Source organism: Saccopteryx leptura, chromosome 6 (assembly GCF_036850995.1).
Source record: "Saccopteryx leptura isolate mSacLep1 chromosome 6, mSacLep1_pri_phased_curated, whole genome shotgun sequence".
Classification (NCBI taxonomy): Eukaryota; Metazoa; Chordata; class Mammalia; order Chiroptera; family Emballonuridae; genus Saccopteryx; species Saccopteryx leptura.
This window is the reverse complement of record NC_089508.1, coordinates 124606880-124627597: the sequence shown is the minus strand read 5'-3', so window position 1 is coordinate 124627597 and position 20718 is coordinate 124606880. Positions and strand designations below refer to the sequence as shown.

At 43.1% G+C, this 20718-nt stretch overlaps 1 protein-coding gene across 2 annotated transcripts in view; it reads right to left on the bottom strand.

Annotated features, from left to right (window-relative positions):
- The window catches only part of THSD4 (thrombospondin type 1 domain containing 4), a 715204-nt gene that overhangs the window by 565172 nt on the left and 129314 nt on the right, over positions 1-20718 (bottom strand). For both annotated transcript variants that reach the window (XM_066388579.1, XM_066388578.1), the window contains one exon: positions 18397-18844. In XM_066388579.1, coding sequence (XP_066244676.1) covers positions 18397-18844 — 448 coding nt within the window. The remainder of the gene's footprint in view (positions 1-18396; positions 18845-20718) is intronic.

The window sequence follows — 20718 nt, the reverse complement described above, 5'->3', positions numbered from 1 at the left end:
GGGGTGAGCAAAAGCAGGTCTACAGCTGTTTGTACAGAAAAAGACACACAAGTGACGATTGTTACCATGGCTTTATTAATGCAAAAGAATATCACTCACAACTTTAGACCTTGCACCACTATAAAGAACTCTATAAGAAGAATTTAACAAATTATTTGGGCACTCAATTTTTAATCTTGGAAAACAAGGAGTTAACTGAACCTTCCTAATGTTGATAAATAAGAAAGTAAAAATTAATAAGCTATATATAATGTGTCCGTAAAGTCATGGTGCACTTTTGACCGGTCACAGGGAAGCAACAAAAGACGATAGAAATATAAAATCTGCACCAAATAAAAGGAAAACCCTTCCAGTTTCTGTAGGATGATGTGGCAGCATGTGCACATGCGCAGATGATGACGTAACACCGTGTATACAGCAGAGCAGCCCACGGCCATGCCAGTCGAGATGTGGACGGTACAGAGGAAAGTTCAGTGTGTTCTATGGCTTGCTAAATTCGAATCCGTGACCAAAGTGCAACGTGAGTATCGGTGCGTTTATAACAAAGCACCATCACATAGGAATAACATTACTTGGTGGGATAAGCAGTTGAAGGAAACCAGTAGTTTGGTGGAGAAACCCCATTCTGGTAGGCCATCAGTCAGTGATGAGTCTGTAGAGGCTATACAGGATAGCTACCTAAGGAGCCCTAAAAAATCTGTGCGTGCGTGTGCTCGACAATTACACCTAAGTAAGACTACAGTTCATAAGGTGTTAAAAAAAGTCTTTGTTTTACAGGGTATAAATTGCAGCTGTTGCAAGCTATCAAACTGGCGGATAGACCCACACGATGCGTGTTCGCTACAGATATGCTTCATGAGATCGACAATGATGCAAGATTTTTGCAGAAGATTGTGTTTAGTGATGAGGTGACCTTCTATATCTGTGGACATGTTCATCGCCATAATGTCCGAATATGGGCTGCTGAACATCCTCATGCCTACATTGAGTATGAACGTAACACCCCTAAAGTGAACGTGTGGTGTGGCCTGATGCATGATAAAGTGATAGGCCCATTTTTTTTCATGGAGCAGTCTGTGACGGCAAAGTCCTATCTTGACATGTTGGAATTGTACACAGTGCCATGATTTCCAGAAGGTGTCATCTTTCAACAGGACAACGCTCCTCCACACTACGCCACCATTGTTCATGAGTTTCTGGATAGAGCATTCCCCCGGTAGTGAATAATCAGGGGTTCTCTGAAGCCATGGCCACCATGATCCCCGGATCTGACGCACTTAGACTTTTACTTTTGGGGTTATGTGAAGCAACATGTGTACATTGAACGTATCAACAACATTAATCACTTAAAACAGAGAATCACAGATGTTATTCACTCTCTTACACCAGATGTCCTTACCCGTGTGTGGCAAGAACTTCACTATCGTTTGGATGTGTGTAGGGCAAAAAATGGAGCCCACATCGAACTGCACTGAATAGGTAGAAACTGGGAGAGTTTTCCTTTTATTTGGTGCAGATTTCACATTTCTATTGTCTTTTGTTGCTTTCCTGTCACCAGTCAAAAGTGCACCATGACTTTATGGACACACAGCATATTAAAAATATGATTGAAAATTGAAATGTGGCCTGCTGAGATCAGCAGAGTAGGAGGAAAGGGGGTGATTTCTTCCTTTTCAGTGGGAGGAGCTAACAGAGAAAATCTGAAGTTGATAATATAAAAAAGCAGGGAGGGGTATTAGCATGCTATTTAGAGTTATGGGGAGAATGACCATAAAAAGCTAAACATTAAAAATGATTAACTGTGGCTCTGGCCAGTTAGCTCAGTGGTATAGCATCAGCCTAGTATGTGGATGTACTGGGTTCGATTCCCAGTCAGGCCACACAGGAGAAGTGACCATCTGCTTCTCCATCCCTCTCCTTCTCTCTTCCTCTCTTTCTCTCTCTCTTCCCCTCTTGCAGCCATGGCTCAATTGGTTCAAGCACATCAGTCCCTGGCGCTGAGGATGGCTCCATGAAGTCTCCATCTCAGGCACTAAATATAGCTCAGTTGTGAGCATGGTCCAAGATGGGCAGAGCATTGGCCCAAGATGGGTTGTCGGGGGGATCCCGGTCAGGGAGCATGCGGGAGTCAACCTCCCCTCCTCTCACTTGGAAAAGAAGAAAAAATAATGACTGACTATGACTTCATCATGGGAGAGGGACTAAGATACACCTCTCTCTACCACTGTTACATTTCTCAATACTTTTTATAATCACAAAAAGTGACAACTGTGAACAATTCATATACAGGTGCGTGTGATACTTATATATCTAGTCCATGAATATATGTGACTATTTCCATTTAGTATTTATGTATTTAATAAATAGACTTAATATTTCTATATCCACAAGTATTCACATATGTATATGATAGGCCACGGAGAGACTATGAAGAAGTCAACTGAAAAACGTTCCATGGGGAAGCGGAATGACATCATGAGCACAACACTAGCACACACTTCCCGGAAAAGGAGGCTGGTGATGGTGATGAGCTCAGAGTAAGAGAAAACTACACTGAACCTGCAGGTAGAGAGGTCTGTCCCCCCAGGGGCTGGCCAACACTTCCCACAGGTCTTACACCTAACAGAATCTCACTGGATTCCTACTTGGCCCACTGGCTCAGTTTCTCCTTAAAACCAGGAAGCTGGCAGCTCCTCTTTCATTCAGTATCAGACTAGAAATGTGGCTGAAATAGAATCTGCCCGAACAGGGCATGCTTAACCTTAACCACACTGAAGATCTGTCCGACATCTTTCCTTGATTTTCACTTCCCATGCGTGAGGCAGAGACAACACCACATGGATGAATCCACTGGCAGGAGCCAGCCCCACCCCAGGGAAATTTACTGGAGAGTCGCTGATGCCAGGACTCATTACATCCCTGTTTGCTAAAAGCTGGTTTTTTAGCTCCAGGAGTTTTTCCTCTCAAAACATTAAGTGCTCTATGTCTAAACTCGAGATCAAGCCTCCTCTGGCAACAACAGTACACCTTAAAAACATCTAGCCTTGTCCCCACCTTGCCCTTTGCCTCCCTTCTCCACAAGAAGTCAGAGCGCCACCTCCTCTCCAGGAGAGAGGGCAGAATCCAGGGTACTTCTGAGAGTGTGGGGAGAGTCACCCCTCCAGCACCAAGGGCACAGAGTGTCCTGGTCTATGCATGCATTTAGCAAATAACAATAACTCCAGAAACAGCTGGCAGGAAAGAAGTCTACTTTAATTGTGTCCCTCAGGCAACAGAGCAATGTGGTCTGGTTTTCTCCTTGCCCAGTTTCACCCCTATACAGACTCTTCTTTGGTTCCTAAGCTTTGGCCTTCCAAGAGCGTGCATAAAGAAGAAACAACTCTCCATTCAATTACTTGTGTGCTTGTTTTTGCCACAGCTGGGAAAGTGCAGTGTGGTGGACAAACCGCGGACGCCTCCCCCGTCCTGAGGTCACCCTGTACTGCTGCTCCCAAAACAACATCTGATTCCACCAAGAGGACCCTGAGAACTCCCTTCTCCCTCCTTGGGCATGATGGCAGTATAAAGGGGCTCTAACTAGGTCCTTGTCACTCCCTGTAACTAGAAAACTCTCCAAACACCTGCACAGCCTGCAATTCTCCAGGAAGGCCTTCACTGACTCTTGTCAGAGCCAGGCGAACCTCCCCCATCTGCAGATTTCAAAGTGCCTATGGGCACGTGTAGGGCTGCCTGTGTGCTCTGCACTTGTTAGTACCTAGTTCTAAAACTATTTCCCACTAGACTCTGAGCTCCTTCAGGACAGAGCTTACTCTAATCTTGGCGTCCCTGGCCCCACCCAGTCAATGCCACTGTGCACCTGGACGCCAAGTCACAGTCTGCAGAGTAAGTGACCGTGGTCGGGGCTGAGCCTGATGCCTTCTGCTCTATGAGACCACAAATTCTCCAATGAGACTGGAGTAGGTCACCTTGGCTTCCTCATATACACTGGAGGCAAGAAATTAAACACCTTTCTTAGCTTTAAAGATGACATCCAGATATCATTAGGGCTGCATGAATTAGTGATTTGGCAGTATGTCACAGGGGACATCTTCCATGAGCTTAACAATCCAAGAGATACTCTAGAATGCTTAAAATTCCACATGCCATTGTAAGGTAGAGCTTAATATCAAATATGCACATTCAAGAGTATAAAGAATCCACTGGCATGAAGTTATCTACAGTCTCATTTTCTTTTATTTATTTATTTATTTTATTTTATTTTATTTTGTATTTTTCTGAAGCTGGAAACGGGGAGAGACAGTTAGACAGACTCCCGCATGCGCCCGACCGGGATCCACCCAGCATGCCCACCAGGGGGCGATGCTCTGCCCCTCCGGGGCATCGCTCTGTTGCGACCAGACCCACTCTAGCACCTGGGGCAGAGGCCAAGGAGCCATCCCCAGTGCCCGGGCCATCTTTGCTCCAATGAAGCCTTGGCTGCGGGAGGGGAAGAGAGAGACAGAGAGGAAGGAGAGGGGGAGGGGTGGAGAAGCAGATGGGCACTTCTCCTGTGTGCCCTGGCCAGGAATCGAACCCGGGACTTCTGCACGCCAGGCCGACGCTCTACCACTGAGCCAACCGGCCATAAAGTCTCATTTTCCTCACTTTAAACAAGACCCAAAGGTGATTATACTGAAGCTACATCACGGTGGAGTCTTGTTCTATTGCTGGGCAAAGGGAAAGGTCTCTTGACCACAGCTAACCCAGAGGACAAAGGGGGACTGAGTAAGTCTGACTGTTTCATCCACAAATGTGTGACTTGGCACTTAAGAACTGAAAGCTGTTCAGATATGGGAAGAGTTTACTCCACTCCTATCTACAGAGAGGCATGTAAGTCACATTTATTCATCCAGGTCCAAATGATATACTTACTAGCAACTTGTCTGTATAATGCTATACTCCACAGATTTAGGGCCGGATCTGAACCTTGCATCAACCTTCTGGAGTAGGTACTATTATCTCTGCTTTAGGGAAGGTCCTCAGAAAGTTGTTACTCTCCAGAGGAAACCCCGCTCTCTGATGGTGTAGCTCAAGTCTGTATGCAGCTCAGCTTTGCTCCCTAACACATGATCCCTTGCAGGCCTAACCTTCAATTTAACCAGTGGTTTAGAATTGCTTTCTGACTTTTCACAGTATTTTTTAAAGTTTCTCATTCATCTATCTCACATATAGAAGTCAAACAAGGCCATGTGACATTTCCGTATTTCAAGATGTTAAAAAATTAACTCCCCAGTAAGACTGTGTGTGGCTGATGCTGGACATGGCCTTTTCCTCTCCCTAGTCCCTGTTGCCATGGTCACGGATCCTGGCCGCAAGCTGTGGAAGAGAGGGTACTAAAGCTGCAGCGGAGCTTTTACTAAGGACAAGGGAACTGAGTCACAGATATGCTCAAGGAGAAAGAGCACAGAACAGTGTGTACACCCCGCCCCCATCTCTGAGTGTCCGCTGCCTGCCTGCTTGCCCATAGACAGAGTTTCACTTGAGCAATTGCCCAGGGCTTAGTTATAAAACCATCAACCCCTCAACAGAGTGTGGAGCTTTTGCTGACCTGTCACCATCAGTGCCGCCCCTGTATGTAAGTAATAAAGGCTATGTCCACTCCATCTGGCCCTCATTGTACTTTCTTTGGGATCTCACAGCAACATCAGCTCGATTTGCCAGGTCTGGACCTCCTGTGTTACAGACTGTGATTTAAAATAGCTAGGAAGAGGTGGGAGGGAAAGAAAAGAGGGTCCCACCCTGTGGCAGGCATGGCCACATGAGATTGTGACACAATCCTGCCATCCTGTCTTTGTCTAAGCTGCTTCTTTTTACCCCCAAATGTTCTTTTCTCTCTCTCTTTTTTTTTTTTTTGCCATCCTTGGAAGCGCAGCCCAATTGTTCCAGCCTCAATGGAGTCTTCTGCAACCCTGTGGCCTTCTGCTCTTTGCTCTGACTTCTTCCTCTCACTAACTGCTTCAGCACCAAGCACAATGATGTACGAATAGCTGCAGGTGGCAACTTCCTTGTCATTAGACCATAAAGATGTTGGTAGAGGGACTGTGCCCAGTGATGAGAAACTGCTCTGAGATATGGAAGTTGTCAAAACCATCTCCCCTAATTCAGGCCACCTTTCATTTGCATTACCATACAGCTCGGCACTGACCTCTGCTGTGGGAGTGGAGTGGTCTGAGAAAGGGCACATTCCATTAGAACTGGGGTGAGACATATTGGGAACTTAGTTTTAGGTGTTGAGTTCTGAAATCAGTGGATATTTCCAACCTTCCCTGGCCTACTTTCCCTTCTTTTTCTTCTCCCAGATAATAACTGGGAGAGATGTCTAAATGCATGCATTATTTTTAATCTTTGGAGAGGACTTAATTGATAGCCTACAGTCCCCGTGAGATTAGTATGATTTTTCCCAATAGCACCCTTTCACCTTTTCCCTCTTTGAATAGAAAGATTTGAATAATTTGGACATTTGTGTCATGTCTTCATGTTGGACACAGGGAAGGATATGTAAATGTTCATGTGAGGTCACTGGTGCTATGAGGCTGGGGCACATGGGTCCACATGGAGAATGTACACGTTAAGACTTCACACAGCAGGACTGGAACTGCTCTCCTTACATTGGTCCTTGACTAGTGGCTGAACATTGGGATTTTGGAATCACCCCCTAAGTGATAAGAGTTCACAAACCATATGTATAAGCAATATACCCACTATGCCCAAACCATATGTATAAGCAATAGAGTTCAGGCTGAACATCAGCTTTCTTTTGAACTTGGGGACTTTAGTTATATGTCAGGCAGAGGATGCTTCTGTGACCAACCCCCAGTGAGAACTTTGGGCACAAGGTCTCTGACAAGCTCCCCTGGTAGACAACAGACCACATGTGTTGTCACAACTCAGTGCTGGGGATTAAGTATGTCTCTCCTCCCCTGGGAGAGGGCTTTTGGAAGCTTGTGCCTGCTTTCTGGGGACTCGACCCATTGTGTCTTTCTTTCTCTTTGCTGGTTCTTTTCTGTATCCTTTTATTATAATAAATCACAGTTCTGTGTATGACTACAGACTGGGTCTTGTGAATGCTCCTGGTAAATCATCAAACCAAGGAATGGTTTTAAGGACCCCTAGCAAAGCTATCATTGAGAATCAAAGAACATATAAAGAGCTTCCCAGACAAGAAAAAGATAAAGAGTTCATCACCACCAAACCAGTATTACGAGAAATGTTAAAAGGTCTTCTTTGGCCCTGGCCGGTTGGCTCAGTGGTAGAGCGTCGGCCTGGCGTGCAGAAGTCCTGGGTTTGATTCCCGGCCGGGGCACACAGGAGAAGCGCCCATCTGCTTCTCCACCCCTCCCCCTCTCCTTCCTCTCTGTCTCTCTCTTCCCCTCCCGCAGCCGAGGCTCCACTGGAGCAAAGATGGCCCGGGCACTGGGGATGGCTCCTCAGCCTCTGCCCCAGGCGCTAGAGTGGCTCTGGTCACAGCAGAGCGATGCCCCGGAGGGGCAGAGCATCGCCCCCTGGTGGGCATGCTGGGTGGATCCTGGTCGGGCGCATGCGGGAGTCTGTCTCTCCCCGTTTCCGGCTTCAGAAAAATACAGGGGGGGGGGGGGGAAGGTCTTCTTTGAGGCCCTGGCCGGTTGGCTCAGTGGTAGAGCGTCGGCCTGGCGTTCAGACGTCCCAGGTTTGATTCCCGGCCAGGGCACACAGGAGAGGCGCCCATTTGCTTCTCCACCCCTCCCCCTCTCCTTCCTCTCTGTCTCTCTCTTCCCCTCCCGCAGCGAGGCTCCATTGGAACAAAGATGGCCCAGGCGCTGGGGATGGCTCCTTGGCCTCTGCCCCAGGCGCTAGAGTGGCTCTGGTCGCAACAGAGCGACGTCCCGGAGGGGCAGAGCATCGCCCCTGGTGGGCGTGCCGGGTGGATCCCGGTCGGGTGCATGCAGGAGTCTGTCTGACTGTCTCTCCCCGTTTCCAGCTTCAGAAAAAAAAAAAAAAAAAAAAAAAAAGGTCTTCTTTGAGAAAAAGAAGGAAAATAAGATAAAAAATATAAACCATAAAATGGCAATAAATACCTATCAATAATTGAATCTAAAAAACAAACTAAATGAACAAGTAGAACAGAAACGGACACATAGATACAGAGAACACCTTGATAGTTGCCGGATGGTATGGGCAGTTGGGGGAATGGGTGAAAAAAGTGAAGGAATTAAGAAGTGCAAATTGGTTGCTACAGAATAGTAATGTACAAGTAAAGTACAGCATAAAGAATATAGTCGATAACACTCTAATAACTAACTGCGTGGTGTCTGAAGGGTATAAAATTTATTGGGATGATCACTTAGTAAGTTATATAATGTCTAATGACTGGGGTACACTTGAAACTAATATAATATTGTATGTCAACTGTAATTGGAAAATAAAAACTGATTTAAAAAATTATTTTACAAAATTAAATTGTCCATAAAGTATGGCCCAAGTCACAAGAAGCCCTGGGCTTTAAAAAAAAAAGCTGTGCAGTAACAGGACCACTAAGGAGTGCTCACTCAGTGAGTAGGACGTGTCTTGGGGTGACAGATGCACTGGGCAGGACACTGTGCAAAGTGTTACAGTAGGGAAGGCAATTAAACCTGTGTTACCCTTTGACAACATTTTATTACTATTATCTCTTTTTTTTTTTTTTTTTTGTTTGTAATATATACTTTGTTGTTAACTATTTTTTTTTAAATAAATTTTTATTAATGGTAATAGGATGACATTAATAAATCAGGGTACATATATTCAAAGAAAACATGTCTAGGTTATTTTGTCATTAAATTATGTTGCATACCCCTCGCCCAAAGTCAGACTGTCCTTCGCCACCCTCTATCTAGTTCTCTGTGCCCCTCCCCCTCCCCCTAACTCTCCCCACCCCTGGTAACCACCACACTCTTGTCCATGTCTCTTAGTCTCATTTTTATGCTCCACCAATGTATGGAATCATGTAGTTCTTGTTTTTTTCTGATTTACTTATTTCACTCCTTATAATGTTATCAAGATCCCACCATTTTGCTGTAAATGATCTGATGTCATCATTTCTTATGGCTGAGTAGTATTCCATAGTGTATATGTGCCACATCTTCTTTATCCAGTCTTCTATTGAAGGGCTTTTTGGTTGTTTCCATGTCTTGGCCACTGTGAACAGTGCTGCAATGAACATGGGGCTACATGTGTCTTCACGTATCAATGTTTCTGAGGTTTTGGGGTATATACCCAGTAGAGGGATTGCTGGGTCATAAGGTAGTTCTATTTGCAGTTTTTTGAGGAACCACCATACTTTCCTCCATAATGGTTGTACTACTTTACAATCCCACCAACAGTGAATGAGGGTTCCTTTTTCTCCACAGCCTCTCCAACATTTGCTATTATCCGTCTTGTTGATAATAGCTAATCTAACAGGGGTGAGGTGGTATCTCATTGTAGTTTTGATTTGCATTTCCCTAATAACTAATGAAGCTGAGCATCTTTTCATATATCTGTTGGCCATTTGTATCTCTTCCTGGGAGAAGTGTCTATTCATGTCCTCTTCCCATTTTTTTATTGGATTGTTTGTTTGTTTGTTGTTGAGTTTTATGAGTTCTTTGTAAATTTTGGATATTAGGCCCTTATCTGAGCTGTTGTTTGAAAATATCATTTCCCATTTAGTTGGCTGTCTGTTTATTTTTATATCAGTTTCTCTTGCTGAGCAAAAACTTTTTATTCTGATGTAGTCCCATTCATTTATCTTTGCCTTCACTTCTCTTGCCATTGGAGTCAAGTTCATAAAATGTTCTTTAAAACCCAGGTCCATGAGTTTAGTACCTATGTCTTCTTCTATGTACTTTATTGTTTCAGGTCTTATATTTAGGTCTTTGATCCATTTTGAATTAATTTTAGTACACGGGGACAGGCTGTAGTCAAGTTTCATTCTTTTGCATGTGGCTTTCCAGTTTTCCCAACACCATTTGTTGAAGAGGCTTTCTTTTCTCCATTGTGTGTTGTTGGCCCCTTTATCAAAGATTATTTGACCATATATATGTGGTTTTATTTCTGGGCTTTCTATTCTGTTCCATTGGTCTGAGTGTCTATTTTTCTGCCAATACCATGCTGTTTTGATTATCGTGGCCCTATAATATAGTTTAAAGTCAGGTATTGTAATGCCCCCAGCTTCATTCTTTTTTCTTAGGATTGTTTTGGCTATTCGGGGTTTTTTATAGTTCCATATAAATCTGATGATTTTTTGTTCCATTTCTTTAAAAAATCTCATAGGGATTTTGATGGGAATTGCATTAAATTTGTATATTGCTTTGGGTAATATGACCATTTTGATTATATTTATTCTTCCTATCCAAGAACAAGGAATATTTTTCCATCTCATTGTATCTTTTTCGATTTCCCTTAACAATGCTTTGTAATTTTCATTATATAGGTCCTTTACATTCTTTGTTATGTTTATTCCTAGGTATTTTATTTTTTTTGTTGCAATCGTGAAGGGCATTATTTTTTTGAGTTCGTTTTCTAATATTTCATTGTTGGCATATAGAAAGGCTATGGACTTCTGTATGTTAATTTTGTATCCTGCGACCTTACTGTATTGGTTTATTGTTTCTAATAATCTTTTTGTGGAGTCCTTCGGGTTTTCGATGTATAGGATCATATCATCAGCAAAAGTGATACCTTTACTTCTTCTTTTCCAATATGGATGCCTTTTATTTCTTTCTCTTGTCTGATTGCTCTGGCCAGAACTTCTAGCACCACGTTAAATAAGAGTGGAGAGAGTGGACAACCCTGTCTTGTTCCTGATTTAAGGTAGAAAGTCCTCAGTTTTATGCTGTTTAAAATGATGTTGGCTGATGGTTTATCATATATGGCCTTTATCATGTTGAGATATTTTCCTTCTATACCCATTTTGTTGAGAGTCTTAAACATAAAATTGTGTTGTATTTTATCAAAAGCCTTTTCTGCATCTATTGATAAGATCATGTGGTTTTTGTTCTTTGTTTTGTTGATATGGTGTGTTACGTTAACCGTTTTGCGTATGTTGAACCATCCTTGAGATTCTGGGATGAATCCCACTTGATCATGATGTATTATTTTTTTTATATGTTGTTGTATTCGGTTTGCCAGTATTTTGTTTAGAATTTTAGCATCTGTATTCATTAGAGATATTGGTCTGTAGTTTTCTTTCTTTGTGCCATCCTTGCCAGGTTTTGGTATGAGGGTTATGTTGGCCTCATAAAATGTGTTTGGAAGTATTGCTTCTTCTTCAATTTTTTGGAAGACTTTGAGTAGAATAGGAACCAAGTCCTCTTTGAATGTTTGATAGAATTCACTAGTATAACCGTCTGGGCCTGGACTTTTATTTTTGGGGAGGTTTTTAATAGTTTTTTCTATTTCCTCCCTGCTGATTGGTCTGTTTAGGCTTTCTGCTTCTTCATGACTCAGTCTAGGAAGGTTGTATTGTTCTAGGAATTTATCCATTTCTTCTAGATTGTTGTATTTGGTGGCATATAATTTTTCATAGTATTCTACAATAATTCTTTGTATATCTATGATGTCTGTGGTGATCTCTCCTCTTTCATTTTGGATTTTATTTATTTGAGTTCTGTGCCTTTTTTCCTTGGTGAGTCTTGCCAAGGGTTTGTCAATTTTGTTGATCTTTTCAAAGAACCAGCTCCTTGTTTTATTGATTTTTTCTATAGTTTTTCTGTTCTCTATTTCATTTATTTCTGCTCTGATTTTTATTATCTCCTTTCTTTGGCTGGTTTTGGGTTGTCTTTGTTCTTCTTTTTCTAGTTCCTTAAGGTGTGAAGTTAAGTGGTTTACTTCGGCTCTCTCTTGTTTGTTCATATAGGCCTGAAGTGATATGAACTTTCCTCTTATTACTGCTTTTGCTGCATCCCAGAGATTCTGATATGTCATATTTTCATTTTCATTTTTCTGTATATATCTTTTGATCTCTGCGCTTATTTCTTCTTTGACCCATTCATTTTTTAGAAGTATGTTGTTTAGTTTCCACATTTTTGTGGGTTTTTCCCCCTCTTTTTTGCAGTTGAATTCTAGTTTCAAGGCTTTATGATCAGAAAATATGCTTGGTACAATTTCAATTTTTCTAAATTTGCTGATATTGTCTTTGTGGCCCAACATATGGTCAATTCTTGAGAATGTTCCATGTACACTAGAGAAAAATGTATACTCTGTCGCTTTGGGATGAAGTGTCCTGTAGATGTCTATCATATCCAGGTGTTCTAGTATTTCGTTTAAGGCCACTATCTCTTTATTGATTCTCTGTTTGGATGACCGATCTAGAGCCGTCAGTGGAGTATTGAGGTCTCCAAGTATGATTGTATTTTTGTTAGTTTTTGTTTTAAGGTCAATAAGTAGCTGTCTTATATATTTTGGTGCTCCTTGGTTTGGTGCATATATATTAAGGATTGTTATGTCTTCTTGATTCAGTGTCCCCTTAATCATTATGAAATGACCATTTTTGTCTCTGAGTACTTTTTCTGTCTTGTAGTCAGCATTATTAGATATGAGTATTGCTACACCTGCTTTTTATTGGATGGTATTTGCTTGGAGTATTGTTTTCCAGCCTTTCACCTTGAATTTGTTTTTATCCTTGTTGCTTAGATGTGTTTCTTGTAGGCAGCATATAGTTGGATTTTCTTTTTTAATCCATTCTGCTACTCTGTGTCTTTTTATTGGTAAGTTTAATCCATTTACATTTAGTGTAATTATTGACACTTGTGGGTTCCCTACTGCCATTTTATAAATTGCTTTCTGTTAGTTTTGTATCTAGTTTGATTCTTCTCTTTTGTTTTTCTATCATTTGTTTTTGTTTGTTTGTGTTCCATACTTCTTTCCTCTGTTGCTACCTTTTTTAAAGTCAAGTGTTTTTGTGGTGGTTTTTTCTAGGGTGGTTACCATTAAGTAATGAAAAGGGTACCTACCATATTCATTGTAGTACCCTATCTTATAAGTATTTCTGCACTTCATCGTCCTTTGCTACTGTTAATCTCCATCCTCTCCCCCCTTTTTTTCCTTTGTTGTCACAGTTTAAGTTTGGTTTTATTGTGTTCTTGGTGGAGCTGTTATTTGTGGTGTTGTTTTCTTTTGTTCTTTGAATCTGGTTGGAAAACCCCCTTTAGTATTTCCTGGAGTGGGGGCTTTCTGTTGATAAATTCTCTCATCTTTTCTGTATTTGTGAATGTTTTTATATCTCCTTCATACTTGAAGGATAGCTTTGATGGGTATAGTATTCTTGGCTGAAAGTTCCTCTCTTTCAGGGCTTTAAATATTGGGGTCCACTCTCTTCTAGCTTGTAGAGTTTCTGCTGAGAAATCTGATGATAATCTAATAGGCCTTCCTTTATATGTTGTACTCTTCTTTTCCCTGGCTGCCTTGAGAATTTTTTCTTTGTCATTGGTTTGTGTCATCTTTATTATGATGTGCCTTGGAGTGGGTTTGTTGGGGTTAAGAAAACTCGGTGTTCTGTTTGCTTCTTGAATTTGAGGCTTTAGTTCTTTCCACAGGCTTGGGAAGTTCTCGTCTATTATTTGTTTGAGTATATTCTCCATTCCATTTTCTTTCTCTTCTCCCTCTGATATACCTATTATTCTTATGTTATTCTTTCTGATGGAGTCAGACAATTCCTGTAGGGCTTTCTCGTTTTTTATTATTTTTGAGTCTCTTTCTTCTTCTCTCTGTTGTGCCTCAAGTTGTTTGTCTTCTATTTCACTAATCCTATCTTCAATCTGGGCTGTTCTGCTAGCTAAGCTTGTTACCTCGTTTTTCAGCTCGTGAATTGAGTTTTTCATTTCTGTTTGATTTGTTTTCATAGTTTCAATTTCCTTGGTAATATATTCTTTGTGTTCATTGAGTTGTTTTCTGATCTCCCTATATTGCCTTTCTGTGTTTTCTTGTATATCTCTGAGTATTTTTAAGATTTCTATTTTAAATTCTCTGTCATTTAGCTCCAAGGCTTCCAATATGTTAAGTCTTTACTCCATAGATTTTTCCACATCTATTTGTGTTACCTCTCTTTCTTTTGTATCCATAATATTCGATTTCCTCTTTCTTATTGGCATCTGAGGGTGGTCTTGTTGATAGCACTAATTAGAATTAATAAAGAGTAAAAAGAAAAAAAAAAAAAAAAAAGAAAGAAAAAAAGGTAAAACACCCCACAAAAAAAAACAGTAATAATTTATTATTTCCCCCTTTTTTTCTTTCTTCTCTTTCCCTCCTCTCCCCTCCTCAGGGAAATATCGTGACTATAATGGAGGGCCTGATTTGGGGTGAAGAGTTCAAGGGGCAAAAAAAGGGGAGTAGGGACCTACTAAATGCAAAAAAAAAAAAAAAAAAGAAGAAAATCTTAGACAAGCATAAGATGATTTGCTTGTGAGTGATGGTCAACTAAGAGATATAATGAGAGGGATAAGAGGGAACCAGAAAAAAGGACAAAAAAAGGAATAATAAAGAAGAAAAAAATAAAAATAATAAGTAAAAATCTGTTGTATTAAGTGGAGCGAAGACTAAATACAATGGAGACCTTGGGTTGGGAGGACCCAAAATGCCACAAAAATAAACAAACAAGAAAAAAACAAAAACAAAAGCGAAAAAGAAAAATAAAGCCAAAAAATGCCTTGAGTCCCAAATTAACTAATTTGTTCATGATTGAGGATTAAATGGGAGGAAAGTAAAACGAGAAAAGAAAAAACGAATAGAAAGGAAAAAATAAGAAAAAGAGAAAAACGAAGGAAGAAATAAAAAAGGAAGAGAAAAAAACAAGATAAAGCAAAACAAAAAAAAACAAAAGAGGAGAGAGTGAGAGTTAAGTGTTTTGGAGTATAACCTTAAAGGAGGGTGAGGATGAAGAAGAGAAATAAAATGTAACACTTATGGGTAGTGTAGTTCAAGAAAAGGGAAGCATAAGATGGGCAGAGAATAGAAGGACCGAGGTGGAGGAAATAAAGGCAATAAGATAGAAGAAACAAACAACAACAACAACAAAAAAATTAGTGGAACAAGTTGTAAAGTCTGTGGATTTTTCTTGATTTTGAGATGTTAACTTCTTCCTTTTTCTTTTCTCTCCGTCTTCCTGGTCGGTGACTCTGTACCCCAGGCTCTGCCCCTGTGTCACACTTAGGTAGGGATTTGCAGTTGATGGGATTCTATGGCAATGTCATATAATTGGCTTTAGTCTTGCTGGTAGTCAAGGCTTGTTGGCGTTTGCAGGGTCCAACGATGAGAGAGTTTGCTTTCCTGGATTCTCTCTCCTAGTCCCCCCTTCCTGAATTAGCAGCCTGGTGATCCAGCTATAAGGCTGCAACTGCTTCTGCCTGGGGAGTAAGAGGCTCAAAGAGCTAGGAAATCCCCACTCTATCCCCACTCAGTGCAAGGCTTTGGGAAAGGCTCTGGCAGTCAGGGCCTCCAGTGTAATCAGGCGGGGGTGGGAGTCAATTGTTGTCAAGGTGACTGTTCAGCGCCTAGCATTCAGTTGGACCTCTCAACCCAGGCTTTCCACACTTTGTAGCCTGTTTTGGCTGGGAAGAAGAGGCACTAGTCTCTGCTTGCGACTAGTGTAGTATAGATCTTATTATCTGCCAAGTCCTTCTTGTTAGCGTTTATCCCTGAATATGGAGGCTCTATCAATCAGAAGTTGCCCCCGCCCCTTTAGCGAGAGGCACTAAAAAAATATCACGCCTCTTGTCTTGGGTCGCTGAACTGAGAGAGATCTTATCAATTAGAACCGAGGGTGTGCAGATTTCACGGGTTAAGCTAATTTCAGTGATTGGGTCACAGCTGTGCTCCCGAAGGTATTTCAGGCTGCCTGCGCGCGCCCCTCCCCCAACGCTTGATTGTTAGCTTGAATGGCTGGGTGAGGTGCCCCGCCCACGGAGAGAATCTCCCAAGTAGGGGAGACCGCCTTGGCGCCCCGCCGCTGGTGGCTGGGACGCACCAGCCGCAGGATAATGGGGCACCCTGGGTGTGCGGGCCAGCAGGGCGCTCTGGGCGCGTGGAATGCCCAGGGTACACGCGCAAATGGGGTGCTCCGGGCACCGGTGGCTGGCGACTCTCACTCGCAGTGCGCGGGCCGCTGGGAACGTTAGCGGTGCTCGCTCTGCAACTGGACCGGGCGCGCGCCAGCGGCTGCTCGCCGCTCCGGAGTGTGGGCGGTACTCGCTCTGCAACCGAACCGGGCGCGGGCCTGCGGCTGCTCGCGGCGGCGGCTCGCGGCTGCTCGCGGCTGCTGCTCGCGGCTCCCGAGTGTGGGCTGACTCACCACAGGCGCACTCCCTCACGGCTTGAATGAACGTCTCTGCGGTCGCTTCCTCCACACCCTCGTCTCTCAGATTCAAGTGATAACAGTCCTTTCGCTTTCAGTTTGTGTGGAACTCCGGAATGCTCCGAGGATAAATTTTCCTGTTTCTAGTTGATAAATTTGTTGTGATTTTGGGGAGATCTGTCGGACGCGCTGCTCACGGCGCCATTTCCGTGACGTCACTCTATTATTATCTCTTTATCCTGGGTTTGAGACATTGTTTTGTCTATTTCCAAAACAACAGCAGATTCTGTGAATTCACAAGAATTTTCAAAGATGCATTGCAATTCAATGTCCTCTGTAGTGGAGTTACCCCAGAACACATGGCTGGTGCCCAGGGAGAGACAGCCCTGCTACTGACAGCACACATCTGGCAAAAAGCCCATGACTTAAACAAATGTAGGTGAAATGAAAGAAATGCCTAGTAGATACCAGGTCCACATACGTGCCAAACGCCCCTTTCCTTCCCCTTCACGAAGTAGATGTTCTTCAAAACTAAGAAACAGATTAGTCAACAAAAGAACATGTTCTTCATTGGAAATGAATTCATTTTAAAAGGACTGCAACAAATATTCAAGAGCAGGGACCAAGTCTAATCACAGGTACTGGTATTCCTTTTTGATTTATGACTTTCACAACAATTCTGTGAGGTGGATAATACAACTTTTCTGATCCCTTTCATGGTGCCTGGCCTGTTACACCAAGCAATGACACTCGGTGAAGACTTAACCGGTTCACTGATTAGTAGTGGCTTTAGAAAAATCACTGCTTTATAAAAAACTAATAATTCCTGAAGTCTGTCTGTGGGAGAACAAGCTAAAAAAGTAATCCAGGCATTCAGAGGAATTATTAAAATCACAAATTAAGTCATTTCTATGGACTCTACTGCAGGAAATATATTTTTAATGAGGAAATTGAAGCTAATATAGAACAGCTGTCCCGTTACCCAGTAACAGAGTATTAAGGTAGATTAAATTATTAATAAAAAAATATAGCAACTTGGAAATTTAACCTTTACACATTCTCTATTCCTTTCTCTTTCATATTATAGTCTTTAAACCAATATTTTTAAAAAAAACACATTTGGTCATGTTATGTAGTTTCCATTTATAATTTCCTTTGCTACTCATTAGCTGTGGAATCTTCAGTAAGTTGACTCCCTATCGGACTTTCTCATGATCCAGTCTGCAAAGTGTGTATGCCTGGCAGAGCGGGAAACCTCTGTGATGCTATGTACGATACTTATGCTAGCCCAACGCCCCAAACGCCCACTTGCTTGGTGCTGCCGCTGGCTGCCCTAAATCAGTCCAATTGCACTTGACCCACCGACCCCTGAGCAAAGAATATTGTTGGCTTAAAGAACGTGGAAGTTGTCTGAGAAGTAGCAAGAGTGACACTATTTTTGATAGGAGCAACAGGCTATCAATTAGGGATCCACGTTGTTCATGTGTTACTACAGGCATGACCTTATAAAAGTGAAAAGTAGAGGGGAGAATAAATGAAGAGAAATGGGAGGGAAGATTTAAAAACTGCATAAAGTGGCCCACAGGCAAGGGGACAAGGTTGTGAAAAAGGAGGACTTGGTATGGTAGCACCATTTCCTCTGCCTGTGGTCCCTGTGCCTTCCACAGGGCTTCCCACAGCACTCTGCTGGGGCAGAGCACTGGAGGGCTATGCCTCTGTGGTCTAAGGATCCACCATGAGGAGGACCCATTTTCACCAGAAAACAAGTGGAGGTTGCTAGCTATAATGACTCTGCACTTTGGTTCGGGGTCTGCCACACTTCTCTTTCTAGTAAGATGCCAATGGCTAGAGAAATAAGGATGTTTTAGATAATCCAGAAAAGAGTGAATAGATTTCTCATCTCCCCAAAACATTGTTTTCTCTTTTATTTCCCTTTTTCCTCCTTTTTGCACATCTCCCTCTGAAAAGAAAAATGCAAATGCAAATTCACGGCCTAAAAAACCACATCCCACCATCTTCCGCATGTTCGACATCACCCACCAGGAAGGGAGGCAGCCCCGACAGCTTGTACTCACGTTGCTGTTGCACAGCTTGTACTGGCGGTAGGCCCCAATGCAGGAGATGGCTGTAGACCGGGCCGGCTTGGAGAAGCTTGGGGCTGCCCTGAGGGCTCCCATGCTGTGGCTGCGGCTTGTTTCTGGGCTGTGGAAGAGACTTGAAGCTGCAGGAAAGCTTTCGTCCTGGATCAAAGGCAGCTGGTAGATGGAGGCCTCGGAGGCCTGCAGTCCAGAACGAGCGCCACTGTCACCCTGGTACAGAGGTCCATGGCGGTAGGCCTGGTGGACTGGTGGGCTGTAGCCATGACTAGGGCTGGACAGCCCCTGAGACCTGGAATGCCGGGACGGGGGCCTCTGCCTCCGAAGCCTCTGCAGTGAGTGTGCGGAGTCCGTCTGCAATGGTAAGATGTACGGGGCCTTCCCGTACCCGTACTTGCCAGGGCCGATGGGACCTCGGGTCCTGCTCCTACAGACACACACACAAGAAAGGAGATGAATAGTCATGGGAAGCTCGGGTCCCAGCAGAGGGGCTGGGTGGAAACAGGCGTGGGAGAGAACCTGTGATGGCACAAAGTAGAGGACGCATTCCAGAGGAAGGGAACGTCATGGGGCTGGAACAGGGCTCTACAGAGGCTGGAAGACAGAATGCAGGTGGAAATCATTGGTAGACAATGTAAGCGGCTGAAAATAAGGTTAGGACGGTAAGCCATGGTCAGCACGTGACTTAAGTCAGGGAATTGGGGTATTTGTTTAGGTTGTTGGGAGCCTATAGGGAACAATAGGGCTGAAGGTTTTTTCAGAAGTATAAAGATAGCATTGTAAGTTCAACCATAGTAATTTTCTATCCTTTTTTTTTTCTGATAATAGTTTGGGGGGGGGGGTTTCTTACTCAACTATGCCTGATATTTCAGAACCAGTTTCTATCACCACTCATGCCCAAATTGCTTTTCCAGGTAAGCAGAATTTAGCTAAGCAACCAAACACTACTGCAGCCTGAGGCCTGACTGGGGCTGGATCACACATAATCCCTGAAGACACCAGAAGAGGTGAGCCATCGGCTATTCCACTGCTCTCGGGGCAACCTGGCTGAACAAGGAGCCAGTGGTTGTGCTCAAGGTGGTGTGGGCTTTGTCAGGTTCCGCTGCATTGTGAAACCTTATGAGAATCATGTAAACAGGTGTGCAGGGAAGTGTCTGATACCTGGCATTCTGGCGCGGGGGAGGGAGGGAGGGCAATAGCTCTGATTTGTAGCATTTTTCCATTGCCATACTGTCAGTACACCCACTACAACTCATTCAAGCTACCACTGTGAAGACCCACTCAGCTCTAGCGTGGGGGGAAAAACCAGCTCAGTGCAGCACTGCAGAGGACTGTGCTACAGGACATCCGGTTGTGTGATATATGAATGGTAATGAAATACAAAAACGAATCAAATGTGGTCCGACCACACAACGCTGGGCAGGATAAAGGCTTTGGAGGCACCTCCGAAATGGTGCCTTGGGAATCTGGAGGCAAGAGGAAGCACTTTCGGCTAGAGGGATCTGAGGAGGCTTCACACCTTCTCACCCTACCCCCACCCCGCTCCCATCTGAGACTTGAGATGCACGGGTCCCAATATTCTGGGAAAGGACTTCAGCATAACTTCTTACTTATGTGTAAAGTGACAGAACTGGAGTAAACAACAGCGAAGCCCATTCCAACCCTAAAATTATATGCTTCCATAATAAGTAATTCTACTTTTACGTAAAACTGGAAATGTGCCTAAGGGTTTCCACAAAATGGCCGCATTAAAACAATCGCATTAAAATAGCCAACAAGGGGAAACATGAATTTTTGCCCTCATGAGGAAATTCTTCCTTCACTGGACATAACCACTGAATATAAAATTTAATGGACCACAGCTAACTCTTAACCTCTTTAATCAGTAATTGCACCTTCATTCTTAGCTGATCGGGCTTTGAATTAAGCCATGCTACAGTGTTTCAGTGCCATACTGCAGGCATTTCTCAATCTTGGCAACACCTGGGACTCAGTTTAATGATGGGAGGGGGGTGCAGCATGCTGCTTTAAGAGGTGCAATTAAGAAGTTAGTCTTAAAAATATGTATAACTTGAATGTAATTTGCTTTTTTCTTTCTTGTAGCAGGCCAGGGAAAATGAATGACATCATGCAAAGGCAAAGGAAAGAACCTGCGTGTGTGAGTGTCTTCTTTTTTCTTTAAGATCGGAAAGCCTACCCACACTTCTAGCCTTGGAGTAAATACTGGGTGGAGACCCCAGGTGCAGGTAACAGAGATGGAGCAGAGCTTCTTAAACGTGACTGTGCCCAGGAGTCACCAAG